At 36.4% G+C, this 242-nt stretch overlaps 1 protein-coding gene across 2 annotated transcripts in view; it reads left to right on the forward strand.

Moving 5' to 3' along the window:
• The window catches only part of miga2 (mitoguardin 2), a 10,882-nt gene that overhangs the window by 6,389 nt on the left and 4,251 nt on the right, over window positions 1-242 (forward strand). For both annotated transcript variants that reach the window (XM_035667618.1, XM_035667619.1), the window contains exon 14: window positions 82-135. In XM_035667618.1, coding sequence (XP_035523511.1) covers window positions 82-135 — 54 coding nt within the window. The remainder of the gene's footprint in view (window positions 1-81; window positions 136-242) is intronic.

Consider the following 242-nt stretch of genomic DNA (forward strand, 5'->3'; position numbering starts at 1 on the left):
ACACAGACACACACACACTCATTCTTTGGATATTCCACTGATAACTTACTTAGAACTTACTCAGTTGTGTTTTTCTGTTAGGCTCTGGCAACTGCTTGCTGGTCCGTCCTAAAAGCAAAAAGGCGTCTTCTAATGGTGAGTCTGAGCAACTTTTTATTGCATTTTGGTTTCACACACCACCGTTATTTTTATATATATATATATATATATATTTGATTCTGACAGCTCTGTTTCTTTAGCCA

Source organism: Morone saxatilis, unplaced genomic scaffold (genome assembly GCF_004916995.1).
Source record: "Morone saxatilis isolate NCDOM2014 unplaced genomic scaffold, NCSU_SB_2.0 Contig21, whole genome shotgun sequence".
Lineage (NCBI taxonomy): Eukaryota > Metazoa > Chordata > Actinopteri > Moronidae > Morone > Morone saxatilis.